This window comes from Nelumbo nucifera, chromosome 5 (genome assembly GCF_055504915.1).
Source record: "Nelumbo nucifera cultivar China Antique chromosome 5, China Antique-T2T, whole genome shotgun sequence".
Lineage (NCBI taxonomy): Eukaryota > Viridiplantae > Streptophyta > Magnoliopsida > Proteales > Nelumbonaceae > Nelumbo > Nelumbo nucifera.
Window position 1 is genome coordinate 10875225 of NC_142653.1, and position 25205 is coordinate 10900429.

The 25205-nt window shown below is 39.8% G+C and overlaps 1 protein-coding gene and 1 long non-coding RNA gene across 8 annotated transcripts; one reads left to right on the forward strand and one right to left on the reverse strand.

Moving 5' to 3' along the window:
- The first annotated feature begins 3 nt into the window (after positions 1-3).
- Positions 4-14212, forward strand: LOC109115329 (uncharacterized). 7 transcript variants are annotated; one of them, XR_016076086.1, is made up of 6 exons: positions 4-373; positions 3403-4051; positions 11714-11763; positions 11884-12041; positions 12909-12941; positions 13705-14212. It is a non-coding gene; the product is annotated as an uncharacterized LOC109115329 (long non-coding RNA). The 7 variants fall into 7 exon arrangements; XR_016076084.1 differs by having other exon boundaries at positions 11714-12041; XR_016076085.1 differs by lacking the exon at positions 11714-11763.
- Positions 14213-17522: 3310 nt separating this feature from the next.
- Positions 17523-20772, reverse strand: CYP707A4 (cytochrome P450, family 707, subfamily A, polypeptide 4). The gene is made up of 9 exons (XM_010271607.3): positions 20354-20772; positions 19889-20210; positions 19440-19589; positions 19066-19314; positions 18867-18956; positions 18635-18713; positions 18396-18502; positions 18144-18262; positions 17523-18007 (listed from the first exon to the last, which is right to left on the reverse strand). Exons 1-9 carry the CDS (start codon positions 20551-20553, stop codon positions 17848-17850), a joined length of 1476 nt encoding a protein of 491 aa, XP_010269909.1. The 5' UTR covers positions 20554-20772; the 3' UTR covers positions 17523-17847.
- Positions 20773-25205: the final 4433 nt, after the last annotated feature.

A 25205-nucleotide genomic window follows, 5' to 3' on the forward strand; every position in this document is an offset into this window, starting at 1 on the left:
TACCACTATTCCTCCAGTGGTTGAAATAGGACCATATAACGGATAGGCGTAGGTGTAGGTGTAGATTCACACGACAGATTCACACGACACACGTACAATGTACAGGATATTCATTGGAACAAAGAGCCTGACCGACTGTAGACGACGATGAAACGAGTCAAACGACGACGACTGACGGGTTTGTCGCCTCTATTGCTGATTAAAATCTGAATATATAATACCAGAGATCCCCCCCTCATGAACTGGTAAGCATATTCCTCGACTTCCTGATTACGGAGAAAAGAATCTACCTGCAACTGCATACTTCTTCTTTCTTGACAAATTCTCTCGTTTCTCGGATTGGTGATGGGAAACATCAGTGAAATAAATCATGGTGGGATGTACTTTTTGGATGTACTGCAATCCCATTAGAGAATTAGTTAGTTAATTAGTAATTTATTGCTACCTTGGGAAACGATTAATTTTCTATATTTCAAAGCAATCCATATGTTAATTCTGCTTGAATTCTTTGATTAGCATCTTATTTGGGATACAGTTGCTACATAATGTTGGACTTGTATGCAGCTTTCTAATTAATTTAAATTGCTATTTTTTGCAACTGTGCATATTTATATTTATTAATTTATTTTTGTTACTATTTTTAATTTTTGTTGATGCTGGGTGCTGGGTTTTATTCATCTCAAAGTGAATATATGTTCAAATATCACTGTGGGTAATCATTCTTTGTTGATTATGTTCTTCCTGTTTTGATATTTGTGAAACCAAACTGGCGAACGTCAACAAAATCTTCTCAAGTCTCACGGAAGTTTTCATGAGAAAAAAAAAAACATCTTTGTTTTGAATGGGGTAAACTGTAATACCCTTCTCTCTGTTCTTTTGAATATCAAGGGCCATTTATCTTTTTTGATTTAATATCCCCTCATGCAAAGGAAAAAATGGAAAGGTGGGAATAATTGTTTTCCATCTGATTTTGGCCTGCAAATGAATTTTGAAGCTTCCTCTTACTGTTCAAGGTTGGCCAAGTAATTTACACCAAACCATTCTCAATTTTCTTTCTGATGTAACCCGATCTGGTCACTCCTTCTGGATGACAGCTCGGATGTCGGGCTGGTGAGGTCGCTTGGTCGAGCCGCAAGAGAAGAGTTACCAGAGTACCCGGGCTGGTGAGGTCGCCTGGTCAAGCCGCAAGAGAAGAGTTACCAAAGTACCCGGGTTGCTTTACCCGGGGAGGGCACTTCGATGCTTAAGTCAGCGAAGAGTTGTGAGAGCTAGAGAGCGAGAATGCTAGAGTTCTTGAGAGCTAAATCGCGCGTACCTTTTCTGAGTAATGGAATGCCTTTACGTAGCGTATCCGAGATCACCGGCCCATCTGGTTCGGAGGTGGTTTCACGCCCAAAGGCAGACTTCACGTAAAGTGATAACGCTTACCCGGTTGCCTCCGAAGCGGGCGGGACGGGAGTCAGTTCTGTCAACGTGGTGACGTGAGCCCGGAGGAGTCGAAGACGATAACCCGCTTGTGAAGGAGGTCGCCCGTAACGTCGCGTAGGTTGCTAATTGGGCCTCGGTCAAGTCGGCGGAGGTGGGTCACCTCTTACACCGACTTGACGCTTTTTGGGGCGTCCACCAATCGGCCTAGTGAGGTGGGGTCGAGGAGGTCAAGATGGGTGTGATGTGTCCAAAGTGCTCCGGAAGTTGATGCTGACATGACGTTGAGGTGTCGTTTGATGGTTCTGTGGTGCCATGTGTCGCGATGTCATTGGAGGGCGAAATCACCCTCTCATCACTTTCTATCTTGCTTTTCTTCTTTCTTCTGTGTGCATCAGTGCATGTGTTCTCTTTGTTAAATTGGGGTCATGATTAGTGCTTGATTGTTATTGAAACTCTAATTTTTTGACTTATTTCATCACCAATCAAGTAATCCTACTTTCTTTTACTTCCTTTAGTTCTTTTGCTGTCCAAACCACAGAGAATATCCTTCAGTCCCCCTTGGTTGATTCCCAAAGTTCAAATAGAAACTATACCATAGCTGCCACAGAGATTAATTAATAAATTAGCTCATTTTTACACCATTTGGATAGATTCATTCTATTTTCCTTAGTTCCACTAATTTTTACTTCTTGAAAGTAGGCTTTAAACCACATAGTAAATGAATATTTTATTTATTAATAAAATGAGCCAAAGGCAAGGGCATCTCTGAATACAAAGGACCAGAAACAAATATACATTACAAAATCAAGACCCACCGGATTAATCAGAAAGGACAATGACTCCCCAGCATTACAAAAACCAGAGAATAGGACCCCATTAAACTCAACGGTGGAAGCACATGAAAATACTATTCTTTCAATTTTACCAATCATCATTTGACTCTCACACATTTTCCTTAGAAGATCCTTCTGTTTCTCTCCTTCCAAATGCACCAACAGATGGCAAAAGGAATCAGGTTCCACAAAATCCTCCCCCCCCCCCCCCCCCAGTTGCTATGCCATCTAGATGGCCAAGAACCAACCAGACAAGCTAGGTCACCAGGAATGCTCCAAACTGATATTGAAAACCCGCAATGAAAAAGAGAAGATTCTGTACTGATTCTGAGTCTGAGTTACATAATATACAAATATTGGGTATTACTTTGACATTTGGGAGAGAGTTCTTTCCTCCACCCCAATGTCGAGTCTCATAATGTACTTTCTGAGAGCCATTTGATGAATAAAAACAATCATTGATGGCCCCTATGTCACGAAGGATGTCTAATTGTGACATATGTATGTGAATTGGGATAAGATGAATGAAGCAAGATCACAGCTAGTTACTGTATGATTCATCAAGAGACAGTAAATTGTCATATTTGCTTGTATGTAGGAAAGGATTCTCCATTTGTGGTGGTTGTTAGAGTTTACAATAGAACGAATGGGGATTTGCTCCTCACAGAGTGCACCTCACACCGACCTCACAGCCCTATCCCACCGTGTATTGGGAACATCTCCCTGTGAATAACACTACAAAGTACGGGAAACGTTCCCGATGTGCGTCTGGGAGGCATTGTGAGGTTGGTGTGAGGAGCATATTTGTACTTCATATATTGAAGTATTAAGTACAGTAGCATATCATATTTCCTAATTTGATATTTCTGGGCCAGATCATCTGTTTCTATCAAATATTTGAATTACGGCCATTTCCAAACAAAATTCACCATCTTTATTTTTAAATAGTGTCAAACTCTTCTTATTTAACTTTACCCCTTGTTTCCTATGTCAGGAAAACATTTTTGACTAGGTTATTATGGTAAATTTGTTTGTCTTTGTCAAAGTTTTTTTACCATAGTTTATCTGGGAGAATGTCTTGATAGCACCTTACTTTTATTTTTTAATTCCCTATTTTAATGGTCATCTGTTTCTGTGCCAGCCAAGGAATGAGTGAGTAGTGTAAAGAATAAATGAAGACCTGCTGCAACATCTCCCATGGAAGCTGCACAGAAATCAAAACATCTTGAAAGGCCTTATGCTTGAAGCTTCCCTTCATATTGGAAAAGCTTCATGTATTCTGTTGTGGAAGTTTGCCATTGTTTCCATTTCAAAGGCAGATCCTTCTTTACCCAACAGTCTCTTTTAGTGTTTGGAAAATTCCATATGGACTACTTGATTATGGAATTGTTTGTACAGTTTCAAGGCTACTTCCTCAGAGAAATCATTCTAGATTTTGGCTGGTGATGACTAAAGATCCATCAATCATAAAGAAATCAAGCATAGTTGCTTTGAAGATAAATAACACCTTTCAAGCATGCAGGCTTTGGATTTGTCCCTAACCAAAATCAAGGATAATTGTCTGATGAAGATGGTGAGCTTTGTCCTGTTGACTGTGAAAGAGAATTTAAGAATTAAGACTGGTAAAGAGTTCTTCAAATCTTAGAGAAAGGCCAATGGAACTGATTCTTTAGTTATGGTATATTTTGTTGTACTTCGTGTGAAGCTGCAAATATATAGAGAGGGTCTTCTCAAAATTATGCAAAGGATCTGGAGATCAGAAGGCTACAATAATATTCTTAGAGCACAATGTGAGCATTGTTTTAATTGATTTTGTTCTGTTCATTTTGGACTATTAAATTTGGCTTGCAATTCCTGATGTTAGCTTATCCAACCCATGTGATTTCTTGCATTCTGATTATTAGGAGAAGTTGGCAAATAATGAGAAAAAAGGCTAGAAAGAGATCAGTTGGATTGTTTATTGCTTAAAAGATCAGTTTGAAGAAACCCATCCAATGATGGGTCCCATCTCTCTAGAAGTAGAGAGGGTGGTTTCTTCCTCCAGTTCCTGATTAAGTTATCCTCTTTTGAATGTAATATCTATGATCATGCAACTTTAAATATGGTTTGATAACTGAGAATTAAACAATGCAACTTTAAATATGGTTTGATAACCCATCCACGGATCCCAGGCCCATGTTTGGAAACAGACTTCTAGTTGAGCAAGTGTACAAACAAATAAACAATGGCCACATCAGCAAGGGGGTTAAATATTGGTAGTTGGAGGAGGGGCAACTTGTTATCAACGTTTTAAAATGTGGAGGCGTTAGCGAGTCATTCCACTACCTAGAAGCGTGACGCAGAATTCAGAATGTAAGAGGTGTAACACAAGGAGGTGTAAGCCTCCTTAAGAGGAGGGGGATGAGGAAGGAGGAGGAGGAGGAGGGGGAGGAGGAGGATGAAGTGGAAGGAGGATCTCATTTTTCTTTATTTTTAATAAAAATCTTTTATATTAAGAAAAATGAAGATGCATAACACTAGCTGAAAGAGGTTGGAGGGCGAAGCTCTCAGCCCACTTTCTTTCCCCTTCTCTTTCCTTGCCTTCCCGTTTCTTTTCTTTCTTTTCTCTTTTCTTTTTTTCTTCTTTCCTTTCCCTTTATTTTCTTTTATTTTCTTTTTTTTTATATGAGGTGTGTGTGAGGCGCATGAGGAGGCGTATGCCTCTAGCATGCCTCATGAAAAAAGGTGTATGAGTGTACGCCTAAGAGGTGTCAACAACTCTGGCATGCACCTCAGGGCGTTTTGAAGGCACTTCGCCTAGAGGCACGCCTTCAGGCATATGTCTTCCATACCTTTTAAAACATTGCTTGTTATAACAGTATGTGACAAAATATGGTTCGAATAAGATGTAAGCCATATAAATAGTAGCACATGAGTGCAAACAGAATAGAGATTTGCATTTTTGACTCCCCCTTCTCTCTCCTTCTCCCCTCTCTCTATTTCTTTTTTCTCTCTACATCATGTAGGCTAGTTCCCTTAAAGAACTCTGAGTTAGGCAGGTTCATAACGTAATGCTCAGAGTCCTTGAGTTCTCTGTATCTTATGTCTTTCTAGTAATTGTGCCAAGATATAGTCAAAAGTGCATTTACCTCGGGCTACATTTGGTTATCTAAAAAATAAGTGTTATAATTCAGTTCTGCCTTAGAGTTCTGTCTATCTGAGATCAGTTATGTAGGAGAAAGGTGGAAGAAAGAGAGAAAGAGAGAAGGGAGAAATTCTGGTTCGAACTAGAAGACTCAACATAACATCTCCCAGTCGGCCAGGCAGTATTTATATTATTAAAATTAATTGAAAAGACCTATGTGCCCTTACTTAAGTTAGGAGCACTGGTTCCAACACAACATTACAGATCAGCAACATTAATATAGGTATAAAGACAGAAATATCCCTATGCTAACACTCTCCCTCAAGCTGACATATGTAGTCCACTCTTCCCCGACTCAAGCCTTTTGTAAATAAGTCAGCCCACTGATTTCCTGTATTAACATGTGTAGTGTCTAGCTCTCCATTCAGCACCTTCTCCCTCACAAAGTGACAGTCAACCTCAATGTGCTTGGTTCTTTCATGAAACACTGGATTAGAGGAGATATGAACTGCAGCCTGATTATCACAATAGAGCTTCATTGGAGTGTTAATGTTGTACCCTACTTCCTGTAAAAGGTTCCTTAGCCACACTAATTCACAAGCGGTGTGCGCCATAGCCCTATATTCTGCTTCTGCACTGCTTCTTGCCACAACCGTCTGCTTCTTACTTTTCCATGTCACCAGGTTACCTCCCAGAAACGTGCAATAGCCTGTAGTAGACTGCCTATCAGACATAGAACCGGCCCAGTCAGCATCAGAATACCCTTCTATTTCAAGTTTTCCGCCACTCTTGTATATCAGACCGCGACCCGGTGCCCCTTTTAGATACTTCACAATTCTCAGAACTGCATTCCAATGAGGAATCAGATGTTTCTGCATGAACTGGCTTACCACACTAACCGCAAATGAGATGTCTACTCTAGTAATGGTTAGGTAGTTCAGTTTGCCCACAAGTCGTCGGTATCTGCCAGGGTCTTCAAACACTTCATCCATATCACTGCTTAGCTTGGTATTTGTGTCCATGGGTGTTTCAGCTGGTTTGGCACCCAACAAGACTGTTTCTTCCAGCAAATCAAGCACATATTTTCTCTAGCACAGGTTAATACCATACTTGGATCTTGCTACCTCTATCCCCAAGAAGTATTTCAGCTTACCCAGATCCTTTGTCTGAAAGTGATCCTGCAGATAAGTCTTCAGCCTGTCAATACCCATGTTATCATTTCCAGTAATAACAATATCATTTACATACACCACCAACAGTATTTTTCCTCCCGGAGAGTCATGACTAAATACAGAATGGTCAACTTTGCACTGTTTCATACCAAACTTCTTTACCACCTCATTGAACCTACCGAACCACGCTCGAGGAGACTGTTTAAGCCCATATATAGCCTTCCTTAGTCTGCACACCTTACCATCCTCCCCCTAAGCAACAAACCCTAGAGGTTGCTCCATGTAGACCTCCTCGAGTAAGTCACCATGTAGAAAAGCATTCTTGATATCAAGCTGATATAGTGGCCACTCATACATGGCTGCAAGTAAGATCACAACACGAATTGAGCCTATCTTAGCAACCGGTGAGAATGTCTCTATGTAGTCAATACCATAGGTTTGGGAGTACCCTTTAGCAACCAACCACGCTTTCAGGCGTTCAACACTACCATCAGGCAGATACTTAACCGTATAAACCCATTTACAACCAACAACTTGCTTCCTAGGAGGAAGAGCAGTGAGGTCCCAAGTATGATTATGATGAAGGGCTGAGAGTTCTTCTTCCATGGCTCGGCACCACCCTGGAGAGGCAAGGGCTTCCTGGACATCTTTAGAGACAACAACTGATGATAACAGGGTGACAAACTGGCGATGGGAAGCAGAAAGGTGAGTAAGAGAAACATAATTAGAAATGGCATGAAGGGTGCAAGTACGTTTACCTTTCCGCAAAGCAATGGGTAGATCAAGCTCAGATGCTAAGTGCGGGTCTGGTGCCGGATCTGTCGACGGAGATGTAGCCGGTGCGCGTGGGCGATGTGTATACACATGACGGATAGGTGGGCGCTCAACAGGTGGTGGCATTGGAGGCAAGGGTTTGGTCACGACTGGAACAAAGGAAGGAGGGTCGACAACAGGAAGCGGAAGAGGAGGTGATGAGGAGGAAGAAGAATCAACGGACCCCAAAAAGAACGGAGTAGACTCAAAGAAGCTGACATCAGCACACACAAAGGACCGTCGAGAACCAGGATGGTAACACCTATACCCTTTCTGGGTCCGAGAGTAGCCAAGGAAGATGCACTTGAGAGAACGGGCATCGAACTTGTCATTCCCGGGACCCAGATTATGGACGAAGCAGACACACCCAAAAACTCTCAGCGTAAGAGGAAACGGAGACAAAGTGGGAAACAAGACCTGAAACGGAGAATGACCATCAAGGATGAACGTGGGCATCCGATTAATCAGAAAGCAAGAGGTAAGCACTGCATCACTCCAAAAAGGTTTGGGAACATGCATGTGATGCATGAGGGATCTTGCGGTTTCAAGGAGATGGCGATTCTTTCTCTCAGCCACCCTGTTTTGTTGTGGGGTGTAGGTACACGAGGTCTGATGTATAATGCCGTGTTGGTCCAGGTATTCCTGAAATGATGAGGATAAATATTCGTGGTCATTATCAGAACGGAAAACTTTGATGTGGGTACCAAATTGGTTACGAATCTCAGCATAAAATTTTTGAAAAATGGTAAACAATTCACTTCTTTCTTTCATTAAATAGAGTCACGTCATCCTTGAAAAATTATCCACAAAAATGACAAAATATCTATATCCATTATATGACATCACTTTATAGGGACCCCAAACATCTGAATGAACTAAAGAAAAAGGACTCGACACACGGTTATCAACCCTAGAACTAAAGGGAACACGATGGTGTTTCCCAAACTGACACGACTCACAATCCAAAACAAAAAGCTGACTCAAGGACAAAACCAAGGACTTCAAGACTTTTAGCGACGGATGACCAAATTGGCAGTGCCACTGGAGAGGAGAAAGAGATGACTGGAGAGCTGTTGAAGTTCTACCGCCACCACCGTCAAGATAATACAGTCCACCTGCTTCATGCCCTCCACCAATCTTCATCCCCGTTTTGAGATCCTGAAAAACACACATAGAAGGATAAAAGGTAATGGAGCAGTTAAGTGATTTGGTCAGCTTACTAATAGACATAAGATTAAAAGGTAATTTAGGAACATACAGAACTGAGGAGAGGGATACAGGATCTAGGTCAACATTACCAACACCACAAATTGAGGATGTGGAACCATTAGCAAGGGTGACAGATTGTGATGTTGAGCAATGAGATAAGGAGGAAAACACACCTGGAGTTCCAATCATGTGATCGGAGGCTCCAGAGTCAATGATCCAGGGATTGGGTGTGGATGCCAGACAAGCCATACCTGAGTGAGAGAAAGTCGCCGTGTTCTGCTGTGATTGGATAAACCTCTCATATTCATCATGGGGAACACTCACCATCTCCTTCACGGGACCATCTGTGGATGTAGGAGGCATCTGATCAGATGAATGATTCTCCTGTCTAAAGCTGGAACTTGACTCACCGGTCGCGGCATGATTGGCCCAGGTTGAGGGAGGACCATGTAGATCATAACAATAGTTGATGGTATGTCCATCCATACCAAAATGAGTGCACTTCCTCGGGCCTGAGCCACGTCCTCTACCATGGGCTCCCCCTGAATCTCTGCCCCCAGTACGACCACCACCACGATTATGAGTAGGCCCACCATTGCCACTTCAGCCATACGCAGAACCACTACCACCACCACGGCCAGACTGAGCTCCCCTAGCTCCACCTCTAACACCACGGCCTCTCGATACAGCAAAGGCAGATCTATCTGAGATATTAGAGTTCTCAGTAGATCCGATAGAAATCCTCCAGAGTCGAGCAAATACCTCTTCTAAGGAGGGAAGAGTTGATCCTCCTAATATCTGAGCCCGTACTGGTTCATATTCAGACTTCAGTCCCACCAAAAATCTAGTCACATCAAGCTGCTCTCTCTGTTGTTGTTGAATCTTGACATCAGAAGTGAGAGGATGATAGACATTCAACTCATTACGTATGTTTCTCATGTTAGCATAGTACTCCTCGAGACTCTGATTGCCTTGTTGCAGGTTAAAGTACTCTTGATACAGCTGATAAACTCTAGTTGTATTGTCCTGCCCCGAATACAATTTCTTCGCATGGTCCCACACATCTTTGGCAGTATCAAGAAACATGAAGTTCACACTAATCCTGGGTTCCATACTATTCCACAACCATGTGATGATCTGAGCATCCTCTTGCTCCCAGTCTTCATACTCGTGAGAATCAGAGGAGGGTTTCTCCTCTCTGATGTGTTTTACCTTCTTCTTTGCCTTCAGAAAGACTTCGACGGATTTAGCCCAAGGCACATAATTCTCTCCATTTAATTTAATGGAGGTCATCTGAACATTCAGGTAGTCTGTAGGCACCATCACACTAGGTTTATAATCACTATTATCTCACATTATGTTATCACCGATTCTGCACACTTGCTGAATTCTATTATCACTGAGATCTGCACACTACACACCACTAGGTCACACCTGTCACACTGATTGCAGCACTTATTGTTGCTGGAATGTGTGCTCTTTACACCACAAACCCTAGACCACACCTGTCACACTGATTTCAGCACTTGTTGTTGCTGAAAAATGTGCTCTTTACACCACAAACCCTACTCCTACAACTACCTGAAATCTCACCACTATATGATCATATCTCTTCCTTCGAAATGCACAAAGAAACCAGCATAAACCCTAGCACATTACTGTCCGAAACCCTAGCATATGGTCTGAAACACACTTCCTATTTAATCCATAACAGATATCATGCACTGAGATCTCTTACCTTATCACTGAAGTAACAACCATACGAGCAGGAAATCAGTCCACACACGACAGCCACTGCACACACGACAGCCACACATGACAGCCACTGCACACACAGTTCGGCCCTCTATTCTTCCTCTACTAGGAGAGGGCGATCTCAGAAATCACAGCAACCGACCACATACAACCTGACTGGAGGCATAGAAACCTCCAAGGGAAGAGGGCGATCACTCCTTTTCAGCCCTTTCCCTTATCTCCAATCGAATGCAGAAAAAAGAGGAAAAAACCCTAGATAGGGTGCGCAGAGAATAGAAACCTAGGCAAGCAGAAATCTAGGCAGATTCAAGTTGCTCTGATACCATGTTATAATTCGGTTCTGCCTTAGAGTTCTGTCTGTCTGAGATCAGTTATGTAGAAGGAGAAAGGTGGAAGAAAGAGAGAAAGAGAGAAGGGAGAAATTCTGGTTCGAACTGGAAGACTCAACATAAAATCTCCTAGTCGGCCAGGCAGTATTTATATTATTAAAACTAATTGAAAAGACCTATGTGCCCTTACTTAAGTTAGGAGCACTGGTTCCAACACAACATTACAGATCAGCAACATTAATCTAGGTATAAAGATAGAAATACCCCTACGCTAACAATAAGAGATGGGAGAGAATAGTAAAATTTTCTCAGGAAAATCATAAAACAAACATTTGTTGCCCTAAGAAAGCATAGTTTAAAATGTCTCTAATTTCCCTAATATTGCCATGACATATTCCCATTTCCATGGGTAGTGACACAAAATTTTATTGGAACCGACATATTCCCTAGTGAACACTACCTGCACTATGTGGAGTACAAGAGATAGTTTCCACGACATATATATTGCCCAGTGAACACTACCAACACTATGTGGAGTGCAAGAGATAGCATTACAACATAAGTTGGTGACTATATTGTATTTTTGTGGAGTGACAATGTTATTGCCTACCTAACTTACATGATTACCAATGTGAGCTAGCTCAATATTCATTTCAAGCATGAAGTTAAATATTAGTTTTTTGTTTGTGTAATAGATTATTTGGTTGATCTACTACAACCATTTACATTTCTATGAGTTTAATTTTTGCTTTAACTCATCCCATCATGAAGCACTGAATCTTAAGGTTTACATGGCAACTTCTGAACGTATTATTTTGTCCATAATCTTAGTTTCTTAGCTTTGTTTAGTGATTTGGAACAAGTTAATAATTTTAAAAGGTGTGCCTATGCTTCTTTTATCATTTCATAAAATATCATTCTATATTTTGCATATTTTCACCATGTCTATAATTTTAACAATATTTCCATATGACATTTCCAACATGTTTCTTATATTTGGATGACCAACATTTCCACGGACATGACATTTTAAACCTTGTAAGAAAGCAGGTGGGATCCATAATAGGACTCCGTTGATTCCAAAAATTTTCTTTGAAATGGTAAAATTATTTTTCCTTTCAAACTATCTGAGAATACAATAGAACTGAGTGCTAAGTGCAAATTTAGTGGATGGGGCTCACTAACTGCCACTTTTTGGCTTTGTTTTTCTTGTCAATTAGGGGCCATTATTCGGTGCAATGGTAAAATCTCATTCCGTCAAGCATGAGAATGCTAGTTCGAGCATGAGAGTGGCCACTGTGTGGAAAAAATGCCAAAGTTTAGGACTATATCTAGTCCACCCCTCCCAAGACCCCAGATAGCTGGGGCCAACAATGGGGTAACGGCCTTTTTTTGTTGTCAATTAGAGACACCTCCAAGAAAATGAACATTTTCTTTTGTTTGTTTTCTGTTTTTATTTTCTTTTAGTTTCATCCACTTTCTTATTTTCTCTTTGCAACCAAATGGGACCTCAGAGATCATATCAGGTGGAGAATTGCTCTTTCACCATCCATGATCTCCATATTTTGCCGTTTGACACCTGATCTTGGTGCATGGCTGAAAAGTGAAATTGGTTGAAGGATTTTAACTGTCCAATCTAGAGCTAAGATTTGGAATCAAGGTGAAGAAAAGAAAAGGGTAAAGGTAAATGGTTGAGACTTGAGGAAAAAGGCTATTGGGTATATCTCTTTGTTAACTATTTTTCCTTTTTTCTATTTTTTATCTTATATGAATTGGGCCAGAGTCTGAAGCTGTTGTTTTTTGCATCCATCACCGTAACTATGGTAACAATGTCCATGATTAAGGGGGTGTTTGGTATCATGGTAGTTTTTGTTTCATTTAGTTCCTAAACACACTATGGTAGTTATTGATATTCTGTTGGGACATTGCTGGTTCTGGAATCAGCAATCCATGTCTCCCGAATAGAAAATTGAATGCACTATTATCTCATGTTTTGGAACACACCATACCATGGTGTGACCCACTATTCTGGAATGCACCACAGGCATTGTTGCTATGGTACTGACACCATCTTAGTGCCTTTTACCTTCCTTTTCTTTGTTATCTTCAGTGGTTAAAGTAGGTATATATATATATATATATATATATATATATACAGATTTAACACTGTATATTTTGTTTTCGAATTAAAGCAATATTTTTTATTAGCTAAACAGGATGATTTTGCTGGTGCTAATTTCTACAGGTCATTGACGAGTGTGCTGAACAATCTGTCCAGGTAATTTATCCTATAAATTACTTAACAACAAGTTTATGCTACTATTGATACTTGACCATACAGACATGGTGGGACCCATGAAACAACATGCTACAAGAAAAAATTGCATGTCTTGGTTGGGGACAAGGTTGCAAAGAAAATATAGAGTTCATTGTTTAGCAGCATTCCATATATTTTTTGTGGAGTGTGGAATGAAAGTCCCCTAGAGCTAAGTTGAATGAGTTCCGATGAAAACAAATTTTGGCTTCAAGTCATTGGCAAATAAAATTCATTCTGGAATGAATTTTTAGGTGGCTTTTTTTTTGTACTTGGTCATCTAAGATGGATTTGAAGAAAAATGAACTAGAAGTTAAAAATTCTTAGTTGATGAGTTTAGATACATGGCATGGATTTGAGGAAGTTATTGTGTCGGGAATTTTCAGTCAGTGCCAATTAAGTGGTCACAGCATCCTTGTAAGGCTTCCTTTACATGGTCGTGAACACAGCACAGTACCAGGAATACGTATGCATCCAGAGAAGAGGATAATTTATTAGATGCAACCACTAGTCAATATCATCACCTAGAATATTCACTATAAAAATCTCAAATTTGGTATGAGTTTTAATTTCGTTTCTAACCAATGGTACACATTTAGGCGTGGCTACTACTGCTAGAAGCATTTTAATCCAGCAATGCATTTTGAGTTTATGTTGCAACAGTAGCTCATAAATAGAGTATGGTCATGTTATTCCAGCTTCTATGTATGAATTTAAACATATGCAGGTGGTCCCTAAGCAGAGACAGAAAGGACTGTTGCTACCATTCTTAAGTATACATCTGCTGCTTCTCAAGGCATCTAGATCAATCAGGTTCTATGCTTTAACTTGCTGCATTAACATGGTGATTCAGACTGGAGGTTTATGCTAATTCACATGCTTGCTGTCAATCACAAGATTCAAATCTTTGATAAGTATGGAAATTCATACTTGTATGGTTTTCTTGGCGGTCAACTGGATCAACCAAAAATGCACGGCTCCATTACCCTATGAATATCATACATGTATTATTCACTTTACTATTCCCATTGTTTTCTTTTTATGATGGTCTTGCTTGTACTATTACTGAGAAGGACATTATAAACACACAAACCAATTATTGCGACTAACATTTATAATTGCTTGTACCTTTCTGAGAAAGGCATCACCATCTTCTTACCTGAACAGTACAAATCTTTCTATGACAATTTACTGTGTACTGTTCTTTAAGAATATCAAGGACTGCTTTGTTGTAATGTTTTCTTTGATGAATAAATTACTTCACCTTTTCAAAAAAAAAAAAAGGACTGCTTTGTATTGGTTTATGAGTTCACACGTAGGCAACTGATTCCTGATGCAACTTCTAGAGAGTTGCAATAAGTTGTTATTCAGCCAGGTGGCCCAGGTTAAAGCACTTCACTGTAAGAGGTGTCCATCCAGGCAACCATTTGTTCTATTGTGGTCCTCTTTACCTCTGTAATTATGGTACATTTGGAGAGAGGTCACTTCAAGCTCTACATGCATAACTACTACCATTCTGTTGCATCTGTCCTGACATTCAGGACTGAGATTTCAAGATTAATACAGAGAATAAGTTCAGGTGACAAGTGCCATAAACAACAGCCCTGTTTACCATGGGGTCTTGTTGATGTTCACAATGGCTAGAAAATATGGTTACCTAGGGTGGATCTGGGTCCCCCAGCCTCATCCAGCAGAAGGCTTGAAATACTCGAAATAAGGCTTTAGGTGTCGAAGATAGGGTTTAAGAGTTTGTACAGTGTCTCCCCAAGGAAAATTTTCTAGGTCCTGCAATAGTAGCTCTTACTAGACATTAATGCCAAACCCAGTTAATTAATTACTACGCAATCAAGGTTCAAATTTTCATATAGACCCATAGGTACCGGTGGAGTTCAGATTACAGCTGTACATTGAGAACATCTCCCCTATTTGCATGTTACCATTCATGGGGAGATGTTCCCAATGTACACCTGTAGTGTTAAGTGGGTAGGGTTCTTGTGGGTAGGAAACCTGAATTCGTATCGGTGACCCACCAAAACATAAAATAGGGGTGTTTTGGCCTTTTGGGGTTTTCACTATTTTAGGGGGGTAGACAGGCCTAAGACCCATGTCTGACATGTTTTTGAAAAAAAAAAAAAAAAAAGTGGTTCACTATTTAAAGGTTTTTGTTTACATCTGAAAAACTATGGTAATAGATGTTTTCATAAAAAAACATTGGGTAGGTTTGAACCACGTTGCAGAAGCAACCACCTTAAGTTGTTACTAATTAGGTTAGCACTATATCTTATCCATGGGAAATAAATTCCCCTTTTCAACCAAATATAAACTAAATGGCTTGAACTTTGGACCAGAGAATGGCCATAATCATGTAAACATGGCAGTACAGGAAGTTGTAAAATATGCAACTAGGTTTTTCACCAGTGTTTTGGAGGGCCAATCTAGTGTTCCCTGCTTACCACATTTTTGGTTAGTAAATTAAACTCAGTTTGGAAGGAGTATAAATGCAAAACCTTATATTTTGTATGTATTTACGCTGTACATATTTATATTTGTACTCTTTCCAAACTGAGCCTTAGGTAATAACACAAGCACATGAATCTCTTTTTTTTTTCTATACTTTGCTTTTCTTATCATTTATTTTAGAATCTGATTATGATACTAGAAAGGCATGATATCCAAAAAAACTTATAACCAATTAACTGGTATCGAAGAAGTGGTAACCAATCAGCTGGTATATTGGTATCATATCTTCCTGGCATCGTAGATATTGTCTAAACTAGAACAAACCAGTCTGATGTATGGACTGATGTTAAAATGTAAAATTATGCTCAGGTTTATATGGGGGGTGATCACATTCGATTTCCTAATAAATAGGAAACTAAATTGGTTGTGGGTGAGTTTAAACAGCCCCATGTTTGATTTTTTTTTTATTTTTTAAAATTCATAAAACCACAAAATTGTAAGGTGTGGGAAGCAATATCAGGAGAGAGAATAAGCTGATGTGCACAACTGTGTCACTGCGTTTAAGTACATAGGATATATTTTAGGAACGCCCCTGAATTTTTTGAAAAGTTCAATTCCCCTCATCAGGATTTTTTCTTTTTTTTTTTTTTTTGATAGATCCCCTTATTGGGATTCGAGGAACCATTCTTGGCTTCTCACTTCTTTTTCTCTAATAGCGAAAGGCAAACCCAAATCTCTCTCAGACATCAGGGTGTTAATGTCATTTTGCATTTTCATTCATGAGATAACAGTCCTAGGACGAGAATTAGAGGATCACAAAGCATTAGGGAGTGGGTGATTTACCCTTTATTTTAGGTTAGGTTTGGGTAAGTTGGATCAAACCAAGAACCTTGGCCCTTAGGGTTGCAATACTAAACGTTACCATGATGAATCATTTGGAGAAGAAACCTTTGATTAATTCCTCAAACCATACATGGACTTGTTTATTAATTCTATTTTAGAAATGGAAGGAACAGCCTATAAGCTATGTTTGGTAAAAAGAAAATCCAGAGAGCTCAAATTAATTATCTGCTTCAGCGTCTTTAAATAGCTTATCCTATATAAGCGCTTCAAAATAAGTAAACGGGTGTAATTGAATCTTCAACTCAGGCCTCTCAAACAGGCCCTAAGTCAAGTGTGGGAGAAAGGAAAGGAACTGTTGATACATAGATAGAAGTTTGTCAAGAAACAGGAGTCCGTAGAGTGTTGGACTTGGATGCAAAAAAGACATCATTCATTTAAGAGAGTCCATGAAATACTAATAACTAATTTGACCACCCAGCCCAGCCCAGCCCATGGTTTTCCACACTTATTATGGTTAATTGAATCCCAAAAGAAGGCCATTTACAAGTGATAGCGAGTGGTATGTTAGGAAATTGTGATAGTTGTCTTGGGCTATTTTCTTTTGTTTTGAAAGGACGAGCAGTTTCGCTTAAATTTAAAACTACTAAAGCAGGCCAAGGAGAAAGGACACTCTGGTTTGGTTGGCAAACAGAAGAAAGAGGAGTGATGGAGGAGGGGTTCGGGTCGGTGGTTGGTTGGCATTTGAGATAGGGTCACACCAGGGCCCCACAGATAGAGGACGATTGGGCCTCCCAAAAAGATCGATCAAGAGTCAAGACATAGATAGACACCGGCCAAGGCACGATAGCTCCAAGACTAGAATAAAAAGTTTTCTTGTAGCCACATCTTGGTAGGGTCAGTTGGAAGAGGGAAAGCACCAAATGTGGTGTACTTTGCAACGGGTCCCACCATACTTATAAAACATTGTCCTTGAGAGAGAGAGAGAAAGAGAGGATGCCCTCCAGCAATGGGCACCTCCCTCCCTTTCTCTATCTGTCCAATCAGACCAGAAACATTGTGTTTCATTCCCAGCCGCAGCTGTAGAACTCCACGTGAAAGGACATGCTCTGTAGTGCACGTGGCAATATTTCAGTTGGGTTGACAACTTGATATCATCTAGTTATAAAGTAGTTCTACCATTGATGTCCAAGCCGTAGACGATGCTCGAAAAAGGTGATTGATTCACGTTCACCCTTGGTTGCCTTTTCTTCTTTAATGCCAATCTTCTTTTATTACATCTTAGTATCTTACTTACAAGTTATAACAGCGGAGAAAGGGAGAGAGAGGGGGGACCGTTGAAAGATGTGGAGTAAAAGAAAGACCGACGGACTGACTAGCTAGAACAATTCTTCTTCTTTTGTAATAAAAAGTGATAACAGGAACAACATGAGAAGAAAAAGAGGAATCTTCTCTTCCCAATAAGAGATGATGCCGTTAAGAGGCCAAAACTTGCAAACAAAAATAAAGCAAGTCAAAAGGGGTTGGGGTGCGGAGGAGATGCCATATGCATGGTTCTTCAGACTTGAGACTAATTCGGACTTTCAGACTTTGGAAATGCCTCTGTTCTCTCCTGTACGTCGCCTTGGCTTTGGCTGCCGGATTCTTTCCAAAACTTGGCCGGAAGTCCATGCTGAGGGACGGGGAATGGGCTATACTGAATCCCGCTTTGAGATCCCACCACTTCCCACCTGGAAAACCAAAACTTATCAAAACCAACGAAAACACACAATTAATGTCAAAAGAGTAAGAGGGACCATCTACTATTCTACTGGTGTGGACTCTGGATGATGATGATGATCCTAAGTGGGTTTGGGTTTGTCGTACCTGAACTTGGTGACCAGATGGTGGACCACAATATACGCCTCCAGCTTGGCAAGCTCATTGCCAGGGCACGCATGAACTCCGTTGCCAAATGGCATGAAAGTATTTGGTTTTGGTGCAACCTGCGTACGTCAAACAGAACCAAAACACAATTTCATCCATTCAGAATTCTCTCCTCTGGGACCGGATCTGGGACAACATCTCAGTTTATATCCGTGCCTAGTGTGTATTTGTCTCCAACCAACACACACATACCTCGAATCTCGAAGCATCAAGCTTCTGGGGATCAGGAAAGAATCTTGGGTCGTGATGAATGTTTCTGAACAAAGGCATCACCTTCCAACCTTTTGGAATGAGATATCCTGTCATCACAATTCCCAATACTGATCATGATCAGTCTTAAGAAAAAAGAGAACCCAAAAAAAAAAAAAAAAGAAGCCACAGTCCACAGAAGAGAACGTCTAATTGTTTTCGTCTATATTCCTATACTTTACCCTTGTATTCCACATCAGCCACTGCTTCTCTGAATGTGAAAGATATGATGCTTGCCATCCTCAGACTCTCCAATATAACCTGCTTCAAAATTAACAAACACTTCAGGTTCAGGCTGTTCAGCGAGCTATACGATCGAGAAGCAATCACTGACTGTAAGCTGCTGCTTCATTGCCTACATATCATCGATCGATCGGTAGAAAATAATTGCTTCTGGGTAAGAGAGGTACATACCCTATTGGTAAGTGGCATGTTTCGAGTCTGAGCCCATGTCAGGGGTTGGTTTCCTTGACCATTCGAGTCGTATACTGCCTTATGTTCAGCCTGCAAAAATGATTATCGTTATTAATTTACGATCTCTGCTTATTTAATTTGCAGTAGCTTCTCAGAGTCAGAGATCGAGAAGCAAATTTTGATCATGAATTCTAATTACCTTAACAGCTTCCAAAAGTTTTGGGTCGTCGTGGAGGTACTTGAGTATCCAAGTAAGGACACTTGCTGTCGTGTCTTGAGCTGCGAACAGCACTCCGATGATGTTATCAGCGATTTGATCTTCAGTCAGGACGTTTGCCTTTTCATCTTGGGAGTTCATGAGACAACCCAAGAGATCCTTCTCCACTAACTGCTTACTCTTCCTCTCACAGATTATCTCGCTCAGGATCTTACCTAGCCTCTTCCTTGCCTTTTGACAATTAATGCAGAAAATACAGGAAAGAATTAAACAGTCAGTCGTCAGCCGGACATCATATTGAGAAGAGCTTTTCCATTACAGAGCAGTAGCTGAAATACGATGAGTACTTGACTTACCATGACGGCTTTGTGATAAGCAGTTCCCGGAATGTTTATCGGAAAACAGTTGTAGCCTTTGTCTACTATGCAGTAGTTCTTCTCTAGCTGTTCCTTGTAGCAAGCGTCTAAGCGGCCAAAGATAGCTAGTATACCTACATGAAAAGAGAACTGCCAAAAATCAAAGAGGACCATTAGTAATAAATTATAGAAAACCGTGAGAGAAAGTGAAAAGACTCATAATTGAGAGAAAGATTGAGAACCCATCAATAAAAACAAAAAGCTAAGAGAACCCATCTAACAAAACATGAGAGAATAAGACAATTTTGATCATAATTCTTAATCTCTATATCTGGTTCTATCCGTCCAATAAAATACAAAGGTTCTAAACAAAAAGACACGAGTTTCACATTAGAGACAAGCGTAACCACCATTATTTCATATAAAGATATAGCATCGAAGAAACCAACCTTCTTCATTTCCTGGAATGTGTTCACAAGATGGCCGCCGGACCATGACTCCAATGTGGATATCGCAAGGGCGTCAATGTCGGGAACAAGTTTACGGATGGCTTCCGGAGTCAAGGAGCCCTGAACCAACTTTCTGATGCGGCTGTGGTAGTCGCCTTGGTGAAAGAACAGAGCAGACGGCCCGATCATACGCTCCTTGCTTTTTGGGTAGGTTGGTTTGAACAACTGAGCTTCTGTCACCAGCACGAATCTAGCGGCTTCGGGGCTCGCCAGCATAACACAGGGGCAGCCGAGTATGCGGGTCTTGAATATCTCCCCGTACCTAAAGCACCACCACCACCACCGCCACCACCACATTCAGGCCCGAGAATACACAAAAAGCTTCAGAGGAAAAAAGAAAAAGAAAAAGAGTAGTGCAGTAAAACTGATAATAGCATAGAAAAGATGTATAGAAATTAAAGAAACCTTTTCTGCTTAGTAGCAAAGAAGACATTTGGGTCCTGAGAATAGAGTTGAAGAGTCTCTCCCATGTAAGGCCAACCCATTGAACCTGGAGGAAGCTTAAGTCTTTGTTCTAAATTCCTCCTGTGTTTTCTCAAGAAGAGATAAGAGAGAAGAGCGGGGAGGAGAAGGAGAAGGTATAGCAGGATATCTCCCATCTCCATTAATTTCTTACACAAAAATGCAACACCTGTCCGTCTTTCAGTCAATCTCTCACCAGGCTTAGTTTCCGTACGCGTGTGTTGTGTGTGAATGGAGAATGTGGACTAGACTCGTTGTTATATAGCTTTTTTTTCTTTTTTTTTTTCTGCTTTGATGAATGGGGGTGGGAGTCGTGAAGGAATATTATTATCACGCTGTGGCCTGTGAGTCTGAGTCGAGTGAGGGAGGGAGGAACTGGAAGGGTTTATATAGAGTTGCGAAGGGAAATGGATAGAGATTGATCTTCGTCGAGATTTTGTTTTAGCTAAATTCTTGAATCGTATTGGTTAAAATCTATTTCAAATGTTTGGTTAAGGAACTCCTAAATTGACACCATCCTCTCTTTGCTCTGAGAATCCATTTTTAGAGGAAACAATAGTTAATTACTAACTTGCTAGTCTCAAAGTTAAACTATCCTTTAATTTCTAATTAACTCTCTAAATCAGAAAACTCCATCCCTCCTTGACTTTTGACTCTTTTTACCACTCAAATAGGATGAACACTCTGCAAACAGTCAAAAAGCCTCAAAGGGGACGGTGATTATATATGGATGGGACTGAGGAGTGAGGAGATATGGTAATTGCTGGGGTTCATAAATATCCTTGGTATGATAACTTACCCACCTCAAATCAGAGATTGTCTACACTTCACAGGAGATGGGCATTTCTAGAATTCATTTCCTGTCCATATGATCACAAATTCTAGCTTTGAATAATGACCAGAAAAATAAAATTTTTAATGCAATAAACTTCTGGTCCTGCTTATTCCTTCTAACTTTCTGCATTGCCCATACGCATTTGGGTTTAAGATCTAATTCGGTATTCCAACTTGTTTTAGGGATTAATCCATATTCCAGATTTATGGGTCATTCTTTCTCTAAATCTTATTGCTAGAGCTGTAGTTAGGAACCGACCCAAGATTTTTTGAAGCTAACATCTGTTGAAGATGGTGGTTTAAGTTTCTGTCTCGTGATTTTACTAGAAATATAGTGAGAGTACAGAAACATGTAGATGGATTGTGAAAGTTGAACCCGTCCGGTACGTGTAAGTTATCTAAAACCAAATCAGGGATAACAGATATAGACATCTGACTCTGGAGTTGGAGCTTTCTAGGTTGTTAATTGTAAATAATGTCGTCACCGACCTTTTTAAGTTTACGTAATTGTTTTGACAGGTGATTTGAAAGGATCCTGCAGAGTTCCTCTCTCTCTCTAACTAGTGTTTTCTGAATATTCTTATGATGAGAGCAATAAAGGATATATAGCCTTGTAGGATGGTATTGCCATGTATTTAAACAATGCCATTTTTTAAAATATATATATTATTAAGCAATTATCAGTCGAAAAGTGAAAACAATATTATTAAGCAAATAACCATATATGATAAGACATGTCAACGGCCTGTAGCACGTGCTTTACACGTAACTCTAAGAGAGAGAGAGAGAGGAGCACATGGTGATGATGTTTGGTTTAGTTTATTTTTTATTTTTAAAAAAAAAAAAAGTAAATACTATATTAACAAACAGAAAGAAAAATAAAGTCCTCAACCCTATGTATCCCTTCTTGATAATCTTAAACTAACAAAAGAAGAAGGTGAGGTTCTAATTGGGATACCGCATGGGCTGATTCGTTAAACTTTCTATTTACATAACAAAAGTTAATAAGGTTCCTTAATAACAAAAGTTCAACAAAAGCCATTGGCATTAACCAGGGAGAATCCATTTGTTGCGTCAACGATTTTATCAACTGCTGGGATCAGAACATAAACACACTTCCTCAAAATTAACTTGGGGAAGTTCGTCCTCCTAATATTTTCAAACAAGTTAAATTCCGAGATAATAACGGTGATGCCAAATGTAAATAGAGAATCCAAAATTTTCAATGCATTTGAAAATACAATATAATCTGCACCTTGAGGTATAAGAAGAGAGTACTTGCTATCCGTCCGTAGATTGATTTAAAAGAGATTGGAAATTGATGAGGGGTGATTTGGCCTGACCTAATAAGTAAGGGACACGTAGATGCGGCCTGCCAGCCAGACGATGGATCAGCATGTGGTGCCACGACAACAGATCGCAGAACCTCGGGAGCTTGGTCACATCGGAACCAGAGCACCTCAGTACCAAAGCACTTTAAAACCGGGGTACCTCGGTACCCACGCGTGCCGAGGTGCCACATAATCGAACCTAGAAGCTCGCTAGTCATCTTCAAACTTCTCGGAATCACATTGCGTAATTGTAGGCCTTATCCTCATCCCGCTCGAATCGAAAGGAAACGGTGATCCTTATTAATTGGTAGGTTACCCACCTTCCAAAGCGGAACGGATCCCTACGTCACGAGCTGGAGATTCCGGAAGCATTACGCGAGACCCACGGCGTCCCAACTATATAAGAGCATCAACCCCCAAAACTTAGGTACGCACGATTACTTGCTCCCTAGCCTACTAACTTCCAGCTCGCATAACTCAATACTAACTTAAGCATCGGAGCGACCTCGCCAGGTTAACCACCCCGGGTTCTCTGATACTTTGTCGTGTAGCTTGGTCCAAGTCACCTTCCAACTAGGAGCTTTCAGATCGCGCATAATCAGGAATCATAGATGCAACCCATGGTAAGTTGAAAAGAATGATTAACCATCTTTGCAATTGACATAGGTGAGATGTGATGATTCCGAAAGGATTTTTCATTTCGAGCAAACCAAATATAATACCAGGCCATGGCAATCCAACCCAGAATATGCATAAAAAGATATTAGTCAAGTATTAGGTTATGCAAATTTTGAATGCCTGTGGTCCAAGAATTTTGAAAAATATGCGGCAGTTGAAGATTCCAAGGGTTGGTGAAGAGAACAACTTGAGGAAAATTGATAATTAAGAAAAAGGTGGGTTAATGATTCTATTTCAGTATTACAAAAGACAAACATTTTCAAGGTCTTCTAAGCAAAGTTGTTCTCTTACTGGGATGAAATTGTTTATGATTCACCATAAAAATAATTGGAAACGAGGAGGGATAGTTAATTTCCAGATTTTTGTGAGACAAGATTTTAAATCAGAAGTGATATTCAGAAGACACATTTGATTTTCTTATAATTTTCCTTTACCGAATATTTTCCAAAGTTATGACTCTCCCATATCCAAGAAATATCATTATTAGTAGGATAAACAAGTGTTTTGAGATTTTTGGTAGCTTCTAGGAGAGGAAATAGAGATTGTATAAGGTTTTCATTCCAGGTTCCTAACACAAGAAGATTGGAAATATTTAAGTTCCGAAGATGGGGGGCTAAGGGAAGAGAAATCCAATGGAATTTAGAATTTGATTGTACCCAAGGGATTTGAGAAATCAAGGAGGAATCTTCATTTACTAAATGCCCACATTCATAAGCTAATTCAATTAATTTTGGACAAATAGCTTTCCAATAAATCGAGCTTGAGGTAGGAATGGAATAAGGGAAGGCAGTAAAATTTTTAAGATATTTGGATTTCCAAATCTGAGCCCAGAGTTTATGTTGTTCATTCAAGAATTTTCAAGTAACTTTATTGAGAAGGCTTTGATTTACTAGATTTAATTTCTTAAATCCAAGGCCTCCATAAGATTTGGGCAAGGTAAGAGTGTTCCAGGAACACCAACGATAAGGATGTTTCCGATTGCTTGACACACCCCACCAAAAGTTCCTAATTGTTTGTTCCATACTTTCAATGGTTTTTTGAGGAAACTTTACTAGATACATTGAATGAAGGGGAATAGTTGGCGTTTATTAAAAAAATGCACCACATAGCGCCACACCACATAGGTATTGGCATTTATTATATATGAAACCACTATTTGGTTTCACCATTTATCAAATAAACATTAAGAAACAGAAATGCTTTGATTTTTGTGCATAGGGCATTTAGGGAAACATCAAATTTTCATTTCTCCTAACGTACCATTACTTCTTGAAACAAAATGCTGATATGGCATGCTTTTGTGGGTGTTAATCTAAAGTGGAAAAACAAAAAAAAAAAAAAAAGGTTTAAAGTGATGCCCAATCAAACAAAAAAACAAAAAAAACAAAAAAAACAAGAAACGTTTAAAGTGATGCTTTTATGGGTGTTAATCTGTAAACGCCAGCGGAACCAAACATATACTATATTGTTTGTTGAATGACATACCCTCGATTACTTGTGTAAGACAAATATGAAAACCCTTCAAGTTTGTTCACTTAAGCTTACATAAAAAAAATGTCCCCTGGTTGTAGCAAATACTTGGGCATTGATCTCGATTTTATCAACATAAGAGGATTTTGGGGTTTGGGGTGTTGGAGAATAAAAACCTATTCAAGGATCTCACCTTAACAACTTAGGCGGTGTGGCGTTCGGATGTGTGATAATCTCATGGTGCTGACAATTTCAGTCCATGCCACGAGATAAGTGGTGTCAATGAGGTTGTAGCATGGATTGATTCTATATCGCATTTTCTCATCCACACCAAAGAGTCTAGTTTGGTCCTTTGATGGTGGTTAAAAATAAAAATTAAAAAAAGATTCTATGCTTCTTGTTTTACCCCAACTTCTATTTGTTTATAATTATTATTCATTTTTATTAATTCTTCTAATAATTTTTATTAATTATTCATCATG

What these genes read in the sequence shown, in the direction of transcription:
- CYP707A4 (XM_010271607.3), bottom strand. Translation starts at nt 20,553, where the DNA reads ATGGAGATGGGAGATATCCTGCTATACCTTCTCCTTCTCCTCCCCGCT. An exon ending in CATTCCAGGAAATGAAGAAG is followed by an intron (nt 19,590 to 19,888) that starts GTTGGTTTCTTC and finishes GATTTTTGGCAG; the next exon opens with TTCTCTTTTCATGTAGGTAT. An exon ending in AACTTTTGGAAGCTGTTAAG is followed by an intron (nt 18,957 to 19,065) that starts GTAATTAGAATT and finishes TCATTTTTGCAG; the next exon opens with GCTGAACATAAGGCAGTATA.